The following is a 17,997-nucleotide window of genomic DNA, read 5'->3' as shown; positions in this document are numbered from 1 at the left end:
ATTTGTAAGCCTTGCTCACTTTTTGGTGTATTTTAAATGAACTGGTAATTGTCGGATTCTTATTGTGTCAGTTTAAAGTGATAACCTTTATTATGCTTATGTAATATTAAAATGGGACGCGGGTGGCGCTGTGGGTAGAACCTCAGCGCCTAGGACTTGCCGATCGCATGGTCAGCGGTTCGAATCCCCGCGGCGGGGTGCGCTCCCGTGTCGTTTGGTCCCAGCGCCTGCCAACCTAGCAGTTCGAAAGCACCCCCAGGTGCAAGTAGATAAATAGGGACCGCTTACTAGCGGGAAGGTAAACGGCGTTCCGTGTGCTGTGCTGGCTCGCCAGATGCAGCTTGTCACGCTGGGCATGTGACCCGGAAGTGTCTGCGGACAGCGCTGGCTCCCGGCCTATAGAGTGAGATGAACACACAACCCTAGAGTCCGGCAAGACTGGCCCGTAAGGGCAGGGGTACCTTTACCTTTAATATTATAATAGGGTAATTTTATATTATAATATAAATTATAATAGGGCCATCGTTCTACCCAGACACTGAGGTCCAGCGCCAAGGGCCTTATGGTGGTTCTCTCGCTGTGAGAAGCTAAGTTACAGGGAACCAGGCCCGCCCTGTGGAACACCCTCCCACCAGATGTCAAAGAGAAAAATAACGACTAAACTTTTAGAAGACATCTGAAAGCAGCCCAGTTTAGGGAAGCTTTTAATGTTTAATGGGTTATTGTATTTTAGTGTTTTGTTGGAAGCCGCCCAGAGTGGCTGGGGAAACCCAGCCAGATGGGTGGGGTATAAATAATAATTTATTTATTTATTTATTTATTATTATTATTATTAGTGTGCCATTTTCAGCACAAACACGGTTGTGAATAGTTTGGTATATAAATAAATTGACTATGACTAAAATTAACAAGCATGTCTACAGAATTAGCACTGCCTGTGCAAATATGCACAGTTGACTTCAGTTTCACACAATATACCCTTGTTTTTATACTTAATTTTAGAAGTAAAGCACTTAATCAAGAACAGAGGAGGCTGCTTTGTGGATTTGCTTGAAGAATTGACTTTCTACAGTTTGCATCTGAAACCCTGTCATCTGCACACTACAGATACTTTTCTTGTAGTCTTATCCTCGTTTGCCTGTAGACCAAAGACACAGATAGAATAAGACAGAACTTATACGTGTGGCTTTAACAGAGCAAATCAAATGGGGTGCAGGAAATGCCTTTCCTAATGCCCAGCTGAGCTTGCATAGGGGATAACTTTTTTCTATTTCGAGAGCTTCCTTTTTTAAAAAGGGGGGAGCAAAGCTTACCTCCTACTGATTTCAGTAGGAAGGAGATAAACTGTACCAGCTGCAAGACTGGCATAGTCTAGTTGCTGTTCTGAGGGAGGGGGAATCAGAAGAATAGGAGGGCTTTGGATCCTGCACATCCATGAATGACCTGGTATGTTCCTTTTTTGTCCTATCTAACATCAGAGGAGTAATGGCAGAGGACATTTCCACAGCCTCACAGGGAAGGCTTGAAAGGTCGGGTCTGCTCTCCAAGGGTGAACATCTGTCTCTTGCTTTTTTTTCAGAAAGTAAAAACTAAAATGTCCTATGGCTCCTGGGATGTCCTCCTAGAGATCATAGGACTGCAGCATTAGAAAGTATGTAGAAAGCATATACCTTCAAGTATGGAATAATTACTTTAATAGTATCCAGCTGCAATAGAGAATATATTTAACAGGTATTAGAGATAGTAATTAAAGTCCCCAAATCACCCAAAGGGTCAAGAAAAACATGAAAATATGTGATCTATATTCTTTATTCCACCCAAACTGCATTGCAGTCTTCCAGTCTTTATATTTACATTATTTGCGACTCTTTGTATAAGTGCCAGTACAAACGTAACTGATGATAATCCAAAACAGCTTTACAAATGTTTCCCAAAGCAGTGTGCATTTTTTGAGCAGTTTGTTCTGATGTGCAATAATATATATACTATGTAGGCATATATATATTTTACCAAAAGCTTCATAATATGAAATATTTTCCACAGAAAGTAAAACATCCCACTTCACCTTATTCAGATTTCAGCTACAGAGACTTCTGCTTTTCAAGTTAGTGCAAATAATGAAAGTAAGAGCCTGAGCAAAATGATGTACAAACAATGAAACAAGAAAACAGCAAACACACCAGCCAACTCCCTGCATATAACATTTAATTAGTATATTATTAGTAGTCTTTATATACAACATATTTAAATAAATTGGCTTATTTGAGCTATAGGCAACATATTTACAAATACAAATAACATACGTTCCTTTCACACGAATATGGAATGTCCGACATATATGAAAATAAAATGCATCTAGTAACAAAACAATGCTGTAAATAAAAAAAGAGCAAGATGTCTTCTCTTTGTCTTGGGACAGATTTCAAGGCACTTTCTCGGCAAACCAGAGTTCAGGCTTAGCAGAAAAGTCTGAAACAAAAACGGTTCACTTAGATTCCCAGCTATTGAATAATAAAAGTTTCAGTAGAGACCAACGTATCTATAAGTTTTTGCTTACAAAAAAATGAAGAAAAAAACAAATTTTGATAACTACAGACTTTCCCAGTGTAAACATGAAACGCTCAGTGGGCAACATAACTGCTGGTACCACCCCACCATTGGCACATTCAACTGAAGATACATTTTGAGAGCCCTGACAAATTGGGATTCCAGTTGTACAGAAAGTCTTTTGCACACAGAGTGGATATGCACACAGATTCTGTTCCAAATAAATGCAGATTAGCAGCAAAGTGGTGATCCTTTTCCATTTTTAAAACAAGAAATGCTGCATTTTTAATGTTGGCTTATTTGCATACCTCAGAAATTAACAAATATTTCCTGCCATCTACAAAAAAAAGAAAGTTGTAACTATCTCCACCATGGAGTCATGGTCTGATATTGTTGATAACCTGTAGTGCAGCTTAAAAAGCTAGTTGTTTGGAAAACTGAAGCCATATTTTACCTATTATATCAGTAGACTTCTCCATGGTCCTGAAATGGTGCAGAAGTAGCCCACCAGGGTGACGTCAACAAGCATTTGACAAAACTGGAAAACGGCAGGTAAGTCATCTCTTTGAGTTACATAAATCTTTTTATAAATTCAAGTAGCCACAGGGGAGACTGATCAGGCTGAAAATGGTGGGAGTGGAAAGGGAGCTTAACTTTTTCCACTCTTGCCATGGCACTGATTAAAACCACATTTCCAAAGCAGGGAGTTCCAGTTCCAGTGCCAACAGAGGCTTCCCCTTGATGAAAAAAGTTGTATGTCTGATTTTCTGTGATTTTGATTGAAACCACAGTGGGGAGAAGGCTAAACTCTTGTTACTGTTTGGCTTTCGAGAAAAGAATTTAATAGGAACAAACTGGTTATTAGATTATAAAGGCGTTTTAATTTTTTAAAAAATACTTACATAACAGGCCTCCTATGGCTGTGTACACAGTGGACTCATTGCTAATCTTGTCAGCAATCTTGCACACCTTTTATAATCTATTTAAAACCACAAAAATGAAGTTAACATTAATCATCATGTGTTTAATTTCCAGTTTCATTTGCCATCCAGTTTCATTTGCCATCAGCTGCAAAATGTAGGTGTTTTAGGGAGTTTTTTATATGTCTCCCTAGATGGATTGCAATAAAACAATTATTTAACAAGTAACATTGCTTGTAGGCCAGCCCAATACAAGTGGAAACAAAGGATTCATATATGTCCCCTAATGAATAGAACATTGATATGAACTATTGGTACTATTGGAAAGTTGAAAAGGAAGGAAGTAGTTTTCAACATACATTACATTCAGCATGGCACTACATTCAGCTCTGGCACCAGGTGAAAAATGCCACTGAAAGTTGACAGCACTCAAGGTCGATTTAGCATAGCTCTGAACACCAGTTCCTGGGAATCTCAAGTGGAAGAGTCCCACTATACTCACTACCCTACTTGTGGACTTCCCAAAGAAAGGCCTCAAGTTTGCCAATGGAGAACAAAATGCTGGACTAGTCTAACCCAGCAAGGGTCTTCTTATGCTCTTAGTGGCAGTGAACACATGTATATTCCATTCTCAAGAAAGACTGGGGGAAATGACTTGGTGTTAAGAACCTGCTCAACCCTGGCCTAAGACCAGACAGACAGGACAATGAAACATGGAAGTAGTTTTTAGCTGGAACTTACAGGCTGGTGTTGAACAATCCCGTGTGTTGTGATAGAGCCGGTGGAAATGCTTACTACATTCAGCTGAAAATGTAACTGGACCTGTTTGAGGATTAATCAAACACAACATTTTGATTGCATTTCTAATTCTATTGCGAACTAAGTTGCACAAATAATTAATAAATAAATAGTTCATATTTGCTTCATCTAATATGTTTCAAACCTTTCACCAGGTACTCTCCTTGTCAAACAAGGCAAGGTAGTGGTTAATAGAAAAGGGACCTTTTCAGTGATAGCACTAGGGGTGTGGAGTGTCCTGCTCAGAGAAGCTAATTTGGCACCTACACTGTGGTCCTTTTGGCATCAAGTGAAGGTATTTCTCTTCCCCACTCCTGCCCCAACCTTTCAATCTTTAAAAATGTTTAGTGTTTTTTAGATATTTTGGGCTACAGTTTTTCCTTAGCTTATTTTGTCTTTATTCTCCTACTATATTCAGCTTTTATATGGTTTTAATTTCTATACTATAAACCACCCAGAGAACTTTGTTTCATGGGTTTGGGGTGTGTGATAAAGAGATACATAAATAAATAAATGTTCACAGTACAATTTTACAGGAGTTTCTGACAAAAATTACATATAACCATATTAATGGATTTAAAGCTACTGGAATAATGAAAAAGAAGGCCAGTGATGGGTGATGGGTTACAACTATAAAGGCTACAAAATTTTATCACAAGACTTTTCACACTGGCTCCTCAACTCTATTGAGCCTTTTCCAATCTATTGGGGAAAAGGCATCTGAAGATATTTAGGGAAGTTAAAAGTTGGGAGTCACTTGCCATTGGAACAGCTAGCCTTTTAATGGGCCTTAAGATTCCATGCCCTAACAGGCTTCCTTCATTGGGAGAGGAGATAAGATATTCCTTTATGTAGCCAACATCTGGCAAGAGATTAAACACAGAATTGCCTTCACACAAAAAGTGTTCTTACCTGTGAAATGTTTGATGAACTTGTCCTTTAAGTTGGAATCTCTTGGAAATACTTCTGGGGAGGAAAAGATATTTCATTATCAATAATGTGTTAAAGAAAAGTCTACATCAAAATATGTGCATGCACACAGAGAGACAGAGAGAGAGAGATACAGTAACTGTTTTTTAAAAGCTGTGTTGTTTTCCACCCTGAACTCCTCCTTTAGGAGGTTGGATGAGATTAAAAAACAACAACTAATCATCATCTGAGTATGACTTAGATATCACCATATGGGTTTAATAAATATAAACTATATTTGTCCATAAGCTGTTTCAAAACTAAAACTGATACAAAATAAAACCAAACAGCAGTATTTACATAGGCATGCCATACAGAGAATATATATATTAGTTACCATTTAAATACCACTCTCAGTACAAAAACCTTTCTGCAGATGCAGGAGCTCTTCTGTATATACAGAGCTCCACATATGTAAGGCATATTCGTTATGCCAGTGGAAGCATATATTCATTTGTGGGCATAAAGCTGACCCCTCCAATGAGTTTTTGCTGTAAATTGTCCATGAATCAGAAGACCTAAAAAGCCTGAAACAATGTGAGAAGTCCCCCTTTACTGTGAAGGTCCATGAATGTTACAATACACTCACAGCAATGGTACCCCCACATGGGGAGAAAACTAGTGAGGAGTATATAGCAAGAGTGGGGAGGCACCTGGTTGGTGGGTAAGAGCACTCTTCCTTCAAGACTACTTCATTCCCTCACTCCCTTTCAAGAAGCTGCCAGCTGCCCAATACACAATTATTTTAGCATTACATTTCTGATAAATGATAAAAACAAAAAGCACCACTAAAAAAGAGAAGTAGATATGAAATGTGTTCCCATCAGTTCTGGTAAGTTATGTTCAATCAAACAATTAAGATGTAATTTGGTATTTATGGTGAATTTTTTTGGGGGGGAGGGCACAATATTCACACAGAGTCCCGTCAAAGTTGTTAACATGGATCTTTGCTGTGGATAAATACCAACAAACTGAAATGACATTTAAGGAAGCATTTTGAAGAGTGACTAACCATTATATTTTTATTATCAGCCCTACCCTCTCATGCAGAAGAAAAGCAGCATGTCATTTTTATACAAAACAGAGTAGTTCTAAAACTCGGTGTTCCGCAAATAAAAACATCTACTCTTATTTGCGCAGGCTTTATGGACTTGCATCCTCACAGTTATAGGCAAAGTTGCATTATATAAGCAAGAGTTTCATCCCTTGCATAATCCCAGTTAATAATAATAAGTAATCTTCTTTATCGGGGATTTCTTTTTTATTTCCAATGGGATCTTTCAACTTGTATGCCTAGTCTTCTTTAGATAATTAAGCATTATAGAATAAATCCTGCCCCTTAGTCCACAGCAGCAGTAGCTATGAAAAGCTGGAGGAGTGGCCATACTGCTGATCTAATTCTCTGACGCTTTGGATATTGTTGTTCTTGCAGGCACCAGATGGGGCCCCAAGATTAGCTAGGTTCAGCGGCACAATGCCACACAAGACCTTCCGAGTGACCTTGCAGAAATGCAATTTGTTTTTCTGCTTTAATCCCAAAGCCACTGCCTTTGGAGTAAAACTTCCTGAGGAGAGATTATTTCATGGGAAATAGCTTGAGGATGGTCCCCTTTATAGTTTAATTTGTATCTTCAAAGGAAAGCTTCTTCTTTCTCTTAGTGCATGGTGAATACTTCTCTGAGAAGCAGTGGATCATCAAAGCAGACACATATCAGGTGATAAAGCCTAACTAGCTCTTTAAAATCTGCCCCCGTGGCCCGTTCACAAAGCGATGCTTACCACATAACTGAAGCTAATAAATCTAAGCATAATTATGACAAGATGCTACCACAATTAAGTAATCATGGATTTAGCGGAAGCAGACTTACGAAATGGTCACACTTGTCACCACAGTTCTCATGATCAACTGAGAACCTTGCCAAGGTGAAACCAATAAATATGTTCATAAGATAAGACCTCTGGGAAACAAAACCCATTTTAAATCACCATCTGTGATATACATGTTAAAGACTGATCTAATAGTGTTGAGTAAAGAAAACATTGCTTTGGCACCTTAGAGAGACTAAGGATGCAATCCTCTACAGTCTTACTTTTGAGTAAACTGGAAACTAATTGACACTGTTGAATTACTTTGCAAAGGTTTTGGGCTAGAACTGATTTATTGAGCCATGAGCTCTTATGAGCAAATTCAAATCTCTCTCTCTCTCTCTCTCTCTCTCTCTCTCTCTCTCTCTGTGGGTGGGTGGGTGGGTGGGTATAACAAAGTGTAACAATTTAGTGGATATGGACAATATAAGAAAAAATATCAAGAAAACAGGATTGCAAGCAATAACTCCAGTGCTAACATATTAAACATCAATACAATATATAAACTAAATATTTGCTGAACATTAAGTAACCACTGGAACACTGGCAAGTTGAGACAGCTATCCCTTTCCACTCTGCAAAGCCTCATCATTTCCACTGGAAATTTCAGAGGACTGAAGAATGGGGTGAGCTGCTTGCATGAAGCAGCAGCAATGCTTTATCCATACCTCTGCTGTTGTGCCTCATCTCAGTGGTAGCCCCCATCCATCCACCCTCACCCATTACTAGGATTCACCCTCACTCTGCAATCAGGGCAAGCCTTAGCTTACCGTTTTTGCTTCCCAACCTTCAGGACAACCCCTACCATTAGGCAGAGTGGGATGACCACCTCAGGTAGCTGATTTCAGGTTGTAAATAATAATAACTATATTACTAAAGCTAGGAAGTAGAAAAGCTTGTGGATTTTTTCTGCCATAGGTGGCAAAATAACTTGGCTGGTCTTGGCTACTTCACACCTTGACCAAGATGGAGAGGGCAAGATGGAGAGGGCAGAGTTCCATCTGCTTCTACACCTCAAACAGCACAATGTCTCTGATCAGTCCTGCCAACCTCACTGAAAGTGCTAAAAAAGAGGAGGCTAGATAACTCAGCCTCTGATTCCTTCTGTAGAAGGAGATAATGATCTACATATGGCTTGAATTCCAGCAACAGATTTTGACGCACAAATTATGCTAGGCTTGAAAGCCATGACTAACGTAACAAAATATTCCCCCCCCCCATAAAAATCCAGAACGGCTGCAGGATCTGGTTGCTCTAACAGCTGCCTTAGATCCCCATAGTGAGTGTTAGGAGGCTTGCATTAGTGGAAAGACAGGAGATGAGTAAGGAATGGCCAGAAAGTCGCCATGAGACCTTGAACCCCACTCCACCCTCCTTTGGCTTGTCCTGTTAATAAATTGAGGGGGCAAGCCTATGCACAATAAGCTAGTGTAAAGTCGCACAAGATCCAAACCCCATTTATCAGTAGGGCTGCTGCTGCTGTTCTGGCTAAACCTGACAGAGGAAAAACAAGTCTTTTAAATAATGTTCTATGCTAGGATGCCAGGTCACATGCAGTAAATGAGCTGAATAGGCTTAGGATCTAGCCTAAAAGTCCTCCCTCAGTGGCCCCTTTTTAGAGGCTACACTGGCCAAGGCAAGTGGGTTTTTGCCCTCCTGATCTTCTCTGAGCCAAAGAAGAATTCAGTAACATCAGGTACTCATCTCTCGTTGAGGCAAGTGTTGTTTTTGAGCCTGAGGATGACGAACTTTACCACCATCATTGCTAATAACACTACCCACATATCATTAGTGGCACATAAGCAAGTATCCACTGAGCCTTGTCTATGTTATATCCAGGGTATACATTGTGGCAAGGAGGAGCAAAGAGCTTCTGAGAGACCTGTTGCAAATTAGTGTTCTGAAAATCCTAAAAATAAATACTACTTTGCATATATGGTCATTCAAAAGAGTGAGATTCCATAAAACATTTGAATTTACTGGAACTATGGTGAAGGAATTAGGTAAACCTGGTGGACTCATTTTTAGTCAATCTTAATTATTTCTTCCCTCAGGTCTTATGGCACTATAATTTTGTCACTTTAATAAAAAATCAGATTGTGTTGTTCGGTCTTCACTTTTAGTGCACATGCATAGATAATCAGTTTGTTGAGCACTGATTTTACACAAGTGATTCTTCTACACAACTGAGTTGTCTGTAAATTGATCTGTGGAAATTAGTACATGCGTATGATAGGACACTTGCTGCCCACACATACAAAATTCAACCTGAATAAGCTAATGTCATGCAGTGCACATGATGTAAAATCAACCCATATCATTTTAGCCTACACATGTTAGATTTTATATGCGTAGATGACATTCAAATGTTCCATCTTCACATTGGTATGTGTGGCTGGTGTACACTAACTCCTTTCCATGCAACAAGCTAAATCAGAAGAGCAATACTGTGTGATCCAGAACCTTAGCAGAAGAAAGAACTTGCTGAATTAAAAGAGAATGGCTATTTTCTTCTGCTTCATTGTTCAAAATATGTGGAACTATGTTTGCTTGAGATCATCACAGGTCAATCAATAATCTATATGTTCAAGGCATGACATTTCAGAAGAGAATAACTATGTTCCTCTATTTTGCTCATGAGGCTCTTTAGGCTTTTTGAAATTTCAAGGGGGCGAAAATGTAAATGAAAGTTAATTTTTTATTCAAACAAACAAAAGATCAAGCTAAAAGTAATAATAAAAACAGCTGTAAAAGCAGGAAGAATAAAATTAAGAGATAATAAAATAATAATCATAGAAAGCTTTTAAAAAGAAATGAATTTGTGGCGTAAAATACATTCCATAGTGGAATACAAGGTTCACATTTGTACCAAACATAACCGAATAACCATGAATGTAGCCAAATAAGCTCATATTTAGTGGGAATGTGCTAACCATGAGATTTGGTTATATAAATCACAAACGGTCCCTATGCAAGCAAAGCTGGAGGGGTCCACATTACCCCTGGTGGCACGTATTTTATGAATCAGTTTTTCAGAAATTTCAATGAACATGACTTTTTTAAACCACAGATCCTTAGAATAACAAGATGCATCCTTGAGAGATCACCAGATGAGCAACAACTTTGCAATGGAGAATTGTCAGAAAGCCATAAGGCCACACCTTCGTTGGTCTATACAGCTTGCTTGCTTACTTATTTGCATACTACATCACAGACATCTCTAACTGATGTACAGAAGACTCAAATCAATGAAACTAAAAGTGAGCTAAAACAGCAAAATCAGAATTCAATTTTAAAAACCTGCTGGAATAAACGGGTCTTCAGTGCCTATGACCCCTCAGCAGGAGTTCCATAAGACTGGGCCTGCAATACTGAATACACAGGTACTAGTAGATACAAGCCATACATCTGAGCTGAGAGGGATCACTAACCGTGATGCACTCAAAGACCTCAGTGATCAAGCAGAGAAATAAGGGATCAAGGATCCCCTTTTCTCTTTTGAAAGATAGGAGAAATATTATGGAAAATTGACACCTACCTATTAGGGTCTTCCAGTTTCCACAAAGGTACGCTAACATCCACAACTAAGGTACTCTGGAAGGCCTGTACCTCCCTTGCGACACTCAGTTTTTATCATCAGTGACACAAATAACAGGGGAACTGAGCTCACAATGGAAGTGCTGGTGTATGTCGGTGTCAGCATGGGACCAGGGAGAAGAAATTACATTTTGTAAGTAACAACATACTGCTGATTCTATGAAAATGAAATTTCTCTCCCTCAATGTACCTTGAAAACATAACTGGACCACTGAAAGCAACAGAGCGACAAGTAGGGTGCCTTTAAAACAGATATTAGACATTAGAAATGGCAGTATCTATAAACCAGTGGGAGAACATTTCTACCTCCCAGGATATTCTGAAACTGACCATAAAGTGGTCATTCTGGAAAGAGAAACTCCAAAAGAAGAAAAGAACATGAAACAGCTGAATTATGGTTTATCAAGAAGTTCAATGCCATCTCTTGTGGGTTAAATAAAAACTAATAAGTTTTGTTACATCATGTGTCAATTAGCTTAGCAGTGCCAAAATAGTAATTTTGCCAGCAGGCTGGATTCAATATGCTTCTGAAGGGTATAGGTATAATCCAAACCATCAATCAAACAAATTTGCAGACTCACATGGCCTTAAGGACGCTTGAGGAATATCAAACAGAGGGCAGTCCTCATGTTACAATCTTAATTTCAAAATACAGTGATCCTTATTATTTTCTGATACACCCAATAGTCAATACAAAAAACTTTGGAATTTCTACATATGCCACACACCACCACATTTTCAACGCCTCAAATTTCATACCACTTGAACTAAAAGTTCCAAAGTTCATGTTTATTTTATAAGTAAAACTCCAAAACTCATCTGTTCTCCATGAAAAACAGCCATAGATTATTTAACACACTATGTGGTTAGTGTTCTATGACATGCACCATGGTTAAATTTCACAAACACCGAGGACCGGCAACCACACAGTAAGCTGAATTTCTCACCAATACAGACGCACACCTGCTGTTCTTAAATTTAAGAAACCTGGAATGAACAGCACAAAGCTAATGAGCTGCATGTGCCCCCCCTAAGGCAGTTGTGTATATCTTGCACTATCCTTGAGTTTCAGATCTTTCCCCTTAAAGTCACTGTATAACATTTGAAGCTGTATTTAAAAATGAAAGGCGGGGAGGGAAAAAAGTGATGCCTGACTGTCTGGAAAGCCTGAAACCAGAAGCCATATAAGTCAGTCTCAATGTTTATTTTCAAAGCTCAAAACTTCTCTAAACTATCATAACGATTTTGAATACCCCTCAAATGAGTTTGCACATCCTGAAAAAAGTAAAAGAGGAAACCCGTAGATGGGGAAAGGATAGAAAACGGGGGGAAACATAGCTGGGGTAAAGCATTTCACAGGATTTATAGAGAGGTGTTAAGTAAAGAGGTAATATATGGGAATAGTAAGGATGGTTGAAAGCAGTGAGTTGTGCTTTTTCAGAACACAAAAAATTGACAAACAGGTTTTGAAGGATGGGATGCCAAAATAATGATGGGGACTAGATAGCATTTATATATTGATATAAACAAATCTTTGCTAGTCCTAGTAGAAATATTTCCCACTATTCTTAAGCAGTAAAACAGTAATGGAGTACACATTTTTCAGCCTGCAACAGTAAAAAATGATTAAAATGCAATATCCATTTTCTTTGACACTTACTTTCAAAAATATTTCAATTAATTAATAAATCTTGTTCTGAAATTTTAGCCTTTTATTGCTAAGCTTGAACAGCAGAGGTGAATAGCAGCAGAGGGCTGAACCAAAATATTTGATTTCCTGAGAAAGAGCGGGAAATGGTGCCTCTCATTCTAGTCAAGGTGAGATGGAAGCCAGAGCCAGCCAAGTTATTTTGGTGCTGGATAAAGAAAGCCCCTCCCCTCCAATCCCTGGCTCAGCAGTAAAAATGCAGTAACTGATTGTTTGCTGCCCTTTCATGACACCCTAAGTCAGCTGCCTGCTCCAGGGTCCCCAAGTGACAATGCCAGAGAGGGTGGCAAAAGAGACACAGTGTTTTCCTGGGTATGGGGAGGGGCCATTGGTGCCACTGGGTCAAGTTCCCATTAAACTTTGGCTCTTGTATTTATCTTGAACCCACTTAACAGAAACAAATCTGAAAAGCAATACAGTCATAACTCTTCTTGCAAATGCTTCATGCTGTGTTTTTTCGGGTTAAGAACGCAGCAAACCCGGAAGTGTTTACTTCCGGGTATTACTGCATGCACACACACAGAAGCGTTCTGCGCGCTTCACACATGCGCAGAAGCGCCGCTCTGGTTACAGACTTTTTGGGGTGTGCACCGCACCCCGGAATGAGTTGTGTCCGCAACCAGAGGTACCACTGTAGTTACTGGTCACAAGTTAATACCCAGAAAATTTAATGCTATGTTTACATGCAGAAATCCATTATTACGAAAAGCTCACTATTTCTCAGGAGAAATATGATCCATCAATATAGGCAGCTGCCGGTTTAGTCCTTCAAATACTTCTCTGTCATGAGTTCTTGTAATATGACTTACACTGGCAGGGTGTATTGTGGCCAGATCCAACTAAGATTTACAAAGATCCCACAAAAAGAGTCTGACATCATTGCATTTCATAACCGTAAAATGTCATACAAGAGAACACCACCACTAAAGCAATTTATGGGGGGGGGGAGATAATTTAAAAATTGTGGCAATAAAAGAGTTAGTGGTTTAATTGTGGAACAAAAAAGATAGTTATTTTTTATTCATTGTAAAATTAAAAATGTTATTGTGCTTTGGCAGCAGCGCTGCACACGACACTTTACACAAGGGCAGACATTGATGCTGAAATCCAGCTCTGCGAGTGCAGCTTTCTCCTGACTGAAGTGCAGAGTATTTGAGGACCAGGACATTCGAAGAAACCAAAATGCTTGTTTTCAAAGCTGTTGTACTACCAACCTTACTGCATGCTTGTGAAATGTGGACGACTTATAAATGCCATCTCCAACTCCTCGAAAGATTCCATCAACGGTGTCTCCGAAAAATTCTACACATCACTTGGGAAGACAGACAAACTAATGCCAGTGTAGTGGAAGAAGCAAAGATCACCAGTGTCGAAGCAATCATTCTTCAACACCAACTCTGTTGAACTGGTCATGTTGTGTGGATACCTGATTATCAGCTTCCAAAGTAACTACTCTATTACTAACTTTAAAATGGAAAGCGTAATGCTGGTGTCAACAAAAGAGGTTCAAAGACTCTCTCAAGGCAAATCTAAAAAAATGTAGTATAAACACCGACAACTGGGAAACACTGGCCTGCGAGCGCTCCAGTTTGAGAACAGCCCTTACCAAAAGTGTAATGGGCTCTGAAAACATTTAAACTCAGGATGAAAGGGAGAAACACGCTAAAAGGAAAGTACGCTTGGCAAACCCTCACCATTATCAACTACTACCCGGAAACCAATGTCCCCACTGTTGAAGAACATGCGGATCCAGAATTGGCCTCCACAGTCACTTACGGACTCATTTTTAAAACCATGTTTATGGAAAACAATCTTACTCGGCTATGAGTGATCACCGAAGAAGAAAGCACACTACACACAAAACACACTCAGTCTGGTATAATCCTGACTGAATGATTTCAAACAAGCATGTGTAGGATTGCTAGAATAATGGAATTGTAGAGTTGGAAGGGACCCTGAGGATCATCTAGCCCAACCCCCTGCAATGCAGGAATATGCAGCTGTCCCATAAAGGGATCAAACCTGCAACCTTGGTATTATCAGCATCACACTCTAACCAACTGAGCTATCCAGGTTAGGAGATGGTACTGTATCTTTCTACTGTAGAAATATTAGAGATGAAGCCATAAAGATCGCAAACACTTTACTATCCGAACTGTACAATGTTCATGCAGAACCACCTACGAACATTTGTAAACTGTTTGGATTCTTTAAGCCAAACATTTCAGAGAATGTCCTTACAATAGGAAGGATCTACTTGAAAGCTCCCTTAAACGAAATTTAATGAAAGGATAGTGAGACATACCGTACTAAAAACATGCCTGTTCCTTGATTGTGTTAATTATTTTGGGGGCCGGACCAGGTGGTGAGGGAAGCAGCTGGTGCCAGAATGTTTCAAGGATAAAAACAAAGATAGAGTCTTGCTGCCTGTTTCTGTCTACAGCAGAATCAGGTCCTCAAGCTTTCGTTTCAGGCTTTTGCCATATTTTTAAGGGGCATTTGGGGGTAAATACCAAACTTCAAGGGAGAAGAGGGGCCATGAAGAAAGAAAAGAAAAGAAAAAAGGGGGGAGAGTGAATTCATGCTTTCACTGCTATGGTAAGCCCTTCCTCAAAAAAAACTATTTTGGGTGCAAAACCACAGCCTCTGAAACAGCTACCTGGAATTAACTGCCTTCAGAATGGGGTGACAAATTTGGAATAAACACTTCAGTCCATTCCTAGACAGGAGGCAAATATGTAGCAGTGTGGAGGCAGAACAGAATTGGCTTCTGTTTGTAGTGTTATACTGCCTCTAATAAGTTAAAACAGCAAAACAAGAGAACATATGAACACCCACATCCAGCAGAATAAATTCTACCAGGTCATTTGACCCAGGTTTCAAAAACATTCAACAAAATAACCATTAGAGGTTATAGGATGGGTCAAATCATTCTGGTCCTCCTACAGGTTTCTGCAAGTCAGGGCCAGCAGCTTCCATTCAGCAAGCAGCAGAAGCTAGCAGCAGTTCATTGTGTCAAGATCACTTCCACAACATAAGAGACCCTAGGCATTTATCGAATCTTTCCTCATTTTTCTTGGAACTTGTGCGAGTGCAGAACTTGGAAGACTAAGCCTGAAATCTTTGCAGTACTCCTATTACAGTGGTACCCCGGGTTACAGACACTTCAGGTTACAGACTCCACTAACCCAGAAATAGTACCTCGGGTTAAGAACTTTGCTTCAGCGTGAGAACAGAAATCACATGGTGGCAGTGCAGCAGCAGCGGGAGGCCCCATTAGGTAAAGTGGTACCTCAGGTTAAGAACAGTTTCAGGTTAAGAACGGACCTCCAGAACGAATTAAGTTTTTAACCTGAGGTACCACTGTAATTTCATTTGGACTTTCTCAGCAGCATTTCTCAGTCAATTGTACACCATGAGTTTTACCATATTCTACAAATGTGCTACTTAATATTAAATATATATTTTGAAGTTGTTATATTCTGAAGCACATTGCTTGATTAAAAGAATGGGAAAAGCCATTTGTTTGATGGCTACAAACATTTGTTTAATGGCTATTTGGTCTTTTGAACAACATTATTCTGAAATAAATGCAACTGTTAGAGAAATATTTTATTGTTTTGTAAAACATTTGGGAATATAGAGACACCACTTAAGATGAGAACAAGATTGTGTAGGATTGCACAATGCTTTATATAGGTTCTCAGCAACTTAGTAGGATCAGCATAGTAAGGTATATTGGATTTGTAATGATTTAATTTGCTTGATTGTGGGACAAGCAGCTGGAGGCTCAAGCAGATAATTACAGCCCTAAGCCATGAAGTAATCCATATGTGGGGGGTTGTAGAACAGTCACACATGATAGGAAGCTTAAGTTAGAAATCAAGTTAAGCTGACATTGACAACACTTTTTAGTAGTACAAACTTCAGTGAATGATTAGCATTTAGGTATTCAGGGCGTTTGAAAATGCATAATACTATTGTTTCCTGAAAGGCGGAATAAAAGATCTTGCAGTAGGAGGGGAGGCACATGACTGATATTTCTTTGGCAGGAGGGATGAATGGTCACAGGGTCAAGTTTCTAAATGCTTTCCCCAATAGGCACATAAAAATAAAAAGTGCCTGCTATTTAAACAACCCCTCCCTCCAAAAAAGATCCCAGGATGCACTTATGGCAACCTAAGACAATTTCCCCTCACATTGTTTTTATTCTGAATGCCTGTCTCTCTAGGGTTGTTGCCTTGAAACCCTAAAAATAAGAAGTGTTTGCAAAAAGTACCACATATGCTTTCAGTTCAAGCCTAATGAACATATTTAGTATCCTACATATAATTATCCTGAAACCTCTTGACTGAGTCCGTGTTAGATTGTGCCTACGTGAAAATATTTGACAGGCAGCAGTGGAAACTGTAGCCCTAAATATTATTAACAACACAGCAGAGATACTTTTCCTTTGGCAAGCAATTGTTACTCAAATTAGTAATGAATATTTCTAAGAATAAATGGTCCACATCAGTGTACATTCATTCCTTTGCCTGGCTACGTATCAAAAACATGCCTTTCAGCCAGACATTGTGCAGTCCAGTTCAACCAAATTCTTTTTCTGCCTCTGTAGGCTTCCTCCCTTGTCCCTATAGGTTAACATCTTGTTGTTTTGATGATCATGTTCTGTGCTGCCATTTATAAAAATTCTGTATTTGCTTCCTCTTTTCCTTACTGTACCAATCCAGGGCGAAAACATCCACACATGTTTCTTCAGGGGCTGCAGCTGACTAGCTGAGTGCAAGTTTTCCATTCAGAAAGTCCAAGCTTCTGGAGTTATCCATATTTCAGACAGCAAGGCTGAGAAAGAGCTTTCAAAGCTGCCACCAGTCAATATAGATAGCACTTTGGGTACATCAGCCAATGATCCAAGTTTATATATGTTAACCTTAAGCTAATATCTCCAGCTTTCCATTCCCCTCTATATTATCCTACTACAGTGGTGAAACAGTCCACACCCATCACAATCCTATGCATGTTTACTGAGAAGTCACCTGAATTCTATGCATGTGTGTATATGACTGCAGCTTTGCTCTATCCAATGTTTAAGGTAAAGGTAAAGGGACCCCTGACCATTAGGTCCAGTCATGGCTGACTCTGGGGTTGCGGCGCTCATCTCGCTTTATTGGCCGAGGGAGCCAGCGTACAGCTTCTGGGTCATGTGGCCAGCATGACTAAGCCGCTTCTGGCGAACCAGAGCAGCGCACGGAAACACCGTTTACCTTCCCTATTTATCTACTTGCACTTTGATGTGCTTTCGAACTGCTAGGTTGACAGGAGCAGGGACCAAGCAATGGGAGCTCACCCCATCGCGGGGATTTGAACCACCAACCTTCTGATCGGCAAGTCCTAGGCTCTGTGGTTTAACCCACAGCGCCACCCACGTCCCTTAATCCAATGTTTAGCTGTTAATTTTAATGGATTATTCAAACTGATTTAAATGTTTCTTTTATCCCTCCATTACTTTATCTCCCCTGGTACAACATACACATTGTCTGCTATTTAGTCTTCTTACTTTCTTTCTCCCCATTGCATTTTCCATCTTGCTGC

At 39.6% G+C, this 17,997-nt stretch overlaps 1 protein-coding gene across 2 annotated transcripts in view; it reads right to left on the bottom strand.

Annotated features, from left to right (window-relative positions):
- Positions 1–1,793: 1,793 nt before the first annotated feature.
- ALKAL1 (ALK and LTK ligand 1) overlaps positions 1,794–17,997 on the bottom strand; it is a 33,582-nt gene continuing 17,378 nt past the window's right edge. The window contains exons 3-6 of one of the 2 annotated variants that reach the window (XM_081874775.1): positions 5,178–5,228; positions 4,209–4,289; positions 3,450–3,526; positions 1,794–2,469 (exon numbers count right to left, since the gene is read on the bottom strand). In XM_081874775.1, coding sequence (XP_081730901.1) covers positions 3,462–3,526; positions 4,209–4,289; positions 5,178–5,228 — 197 coding nt within the window. In that variant the 3' untranslated portion in view covers positions 1,794–2,469; positions 3,450–3,461. Of the gene's footprint in view, positions 2,470–3,449; positions 3,527–4,208; positions 4,290–5,177; positions 5,232–17,997 lie in introns of both variants that reach the window. The other variant, XM_081874774.1, reaches the window with a different exon arrangement.

The sequence above is a fragment of the Podarcis erhardii genome (assembly GCF_964252035.2).
Source record: "Podarcis erhardii genome assembly, chromosome: 8".
Taxonomy (NCBI): Eukaryota; Metazoa; Chordata; class Lepidosauria; order Squamata; family Lacertidae; genus Podarcis; species Podarcis erhardii.
This window is presented reverse-complemented; position numbering and strand designations above follow the sequence as displayed.